This window comes from Erigeron canadensis, chromosome 7 (genome assembly GCF_010389155.1).
Source record: "Erigeron canadensis isolate Cc75 chromosome 7, C_canadensis_v1, whole genome shotgun sequence".
Taxonomy (NCBI): Eukaryota; Viridiplantae; Streptophyta; class Magnoliopsida; order Asterales; family Asteraceae; genus Erigeron; species Erigeron canadensis.
Window position 1 is genome coordinate 23076283 of NC_057767.1, and position 3031 is coordinate 23079313.

Here is a 3031-nt window from a genome sequence, read left to right on the forward strand (position 1 = left end):
ATTAAAATAAAATAGCTACTTGTATAGCAAAATCCTCCATAAAAATATATATTAATCAAAATTTAAGTCATCTTTTAAAATCATGATCCCTAAATATCACACACATTTAGATATTATTGAATATAATTAATTTTTACCAAAATAAAACATCAAAATCAAAATCAGAATAAACTCTTATGCATGCATAGATAGTTGATGTATACATATCCCCCACCACCTAGTCAATAGAACGCGTTTTCCACTTCTTTTTAACATGTATCCCACTCTTTCCCCTTTAAACCCAACACAACATAAATACCTCTTGAACACACACATTTTTTTCAATCCAACACAAAGTTTTAACAACCAACCAATGACCATCATGCAAACTACTTCCATTCTTTCCTTTCTCACATTCTTTACATCTTCTCTTCTAATAATCTCCACCATAATCCACCCTTGTTCCGCCACGATCCCTCGAAAACTCGCCCTTGTACAAACACCAGCCACCATTTTAAAATACCACAAAGGTTCAATCCTTCATGGCAATATCACCATTAACCTCTTATGGTATGGCAAATTTTTACCTATCCAAAAAACCATAATTACCGATTTCATTAAATCGTTAAATGCGCGCGTTTCTTCTCCACCATCCGCGTCTTCTTGGTGGCAAACAACCCGAAATTACAAAGGAGGGCCCCGAGATATCCACTTAGGCAAACAAATAGTGGATGAAAAATGTTCACTAGGAAAATCACTTAAAGATTCACATTTAATTCATTTGGCTTCTAAAAATAAAGGGTTTAACCAAATTAGTCTAGTATTGACATCCGCGGATGTACAAGTTTCTGGGTTTTGCATGAACCGGTGTGGGACCCATGGGTCGACACGAGTAAACAAGGGTCATAACTTTGCTTATGCATGGGTTGGTAACTCAATAACACAATGCCCGGATCAATGTGCATGGCCCTTTGTATTACCCACATTTGGGCCTAAAATGCCCCCATTGTTGGCCCCCAATGACGTTGGTATCGATGGTATGGTGATTAATATCGCGACGGTTTTGGCTGGGACCGTAACAAACCCATTTGATGGCGGGTATTTTCAGGGTCCGGCTACTGCTCCATTGGAAGCGGTTACGGCTTGCACTGGAATATTCGGGTCGGGTGCATTTCCCGGGTACCCGGGAAGTGTGTTGGTTGATAAGAAGACAAAAGTTAGCTATAATGCAGCGGGTGTGAAGGGGCGTAAGTATTTGTTGCCTGCTATGTGGGATCCTAAAACTTCAACGTGCAAGACACTTGTGTGAGAGATGACTAATATATATGATTTGCATCAATTATTTATTTACATTTTTGTTTCTAAAGTGTTATTTTTTTATTTATAACTTAATTTAATTGAATACAGAAAATACTTATCATATAAATATGGTTTGCAACTACCAAAAGGTGTTTCAATAATGAGAAAATATTAACGTCACTGCTGACTTTTTTTTTATAAAACCTCAATAAGTTAATAATGTCGGGTTCGAGATATTTTATCAATTTAACGAGATATTATTATATCGATAAATTAATATTTTGTTAGTTTAAGAGGTTTTACCTTTTACGATGTAAGTTGTGGAGAAGACATTCGTAAGCTTAAGAACTTGATTACGAGTATGCATTATCAACACAAAATGGATATAAATCACTTGCTTATTTATCTTCATGTAAATAATGAAGGTTATGAGATTTAAAACATTAAAGAAATTATGGCGAAATCATTTAAAATCTGATTAATGTGGAAGTTGAGGATGATCCAATAACTTTACAGAAAAATATTGTAAACGACAACAACTTTTCACAACTTTTTGTAGCAATAAAAAAAGCAATATCGCAACTCTTGAATACAATGAGAAGATTTAAAGATAAGCTCAATATAGATTTGAAGTTAACAAAAAAATAAGTGGCTGTTTACTAAACAATCATAAAATTTGAAAGATTCTAATAATTATTATTTTATAGTTTTGTTGGTTACAATATAAATATATTGAGTTTTCAAAAAAGGTATTATCTTATTATTTTATTGATTGGTGTCCAATAAGTTGAGACATGACAAACTATTAGTTTTATCGAGGTTATTAATTTATCGAAGATTAAACTATAGAGGTTTGGTTGTTGTTTGTAAACCGAACCGAGGTTAAGATGAAAATGGGATGATGGGTGTTTTGAGGTTGTTCGTTGATGATTCCCTAAAGGTACGGTTCTAGCCTCTTTACGCCAATCGAACAAGATGAGTATAATATATGTATATTTGTATGTGTATGTTGTATTATAGAAAGGACAAGACTCGATAAACCGAAAATACATAATTTTTTTTTTTTATAAAACCCCACTGCGCCGCAGTAGAAATCCTCGGCCTGGGCAGGAACATGCCCCACTGTGCCGCAGTGGGTTCGACAAATCTCCCACTGCGCCGCAGTGGGAGGAACCAACATTATTTCCGTGGGAAACCACTGTGCCGCAGTGGGCAAAGTCACCCCCACTGCGCCGCAATGAGCTACCTGACAGCAACCCTAAAAACTCATTTCGACCATGAATAACTTGCAACCTTCAAATTTCAAAACAAACTTCTCAAAACACATTTCCTAGGTTTCCAACAACAAAGTAGACATTTTTCAAACACAATTACAACATAACATGTTTCACAAATCAAAGGACAATCCTAACGGGTCATTTACCCGTTTTGGCAACATTTTCGCAGAAAAACGACAATACCATTTTTCAAAGGCTTTACAACTTGAACATTAACAGAAATATTACTGAAACATGACCTCAAACCCAAATGTACCATGAGCCATGAGGTGTGGGACGTCTAAGCTTCTATACCAAAATATCGTCATTCGTTTGAGAATGACCTAATTACCTTCAAGTTCTTCAAGAGATATCTACAACTTCAAGCTTATCAACACACACTTAGTTCCTTCTTCCGGAACTTCCTAAAAAAAGGTGAAAACAACTAAAATATAAATAAAGGCTTAGTGAATATACTTGCATACATTTACGAATAC

The 3031-nt window shown here is 35.2% G+C and overlaps 1 protein-coding gene across 1 annotated transcript; it reads left to right on the top strand.

Annotated features, from left to right (window-relative positions):
• Positions 1–293: 293 nt before the first annotated feature.
• On the top strand, positions 294–1339 carry LOC122608087 (protein EXORDIUM-like 2). The gene has a single exon (XM_043781173.1). It carries the CDS (start codon positions 353–355, stop codon positions 1286–1288), a length of 936 nt encoding a protein of 311 aa, XP_043637108.1. The 5' UTR covers positions 294–352; the 3' UTR covers positions 1289–1339.
• The last annotated feature ends 1692 nt before the right edge of the window (positions 1340–3031 follow it).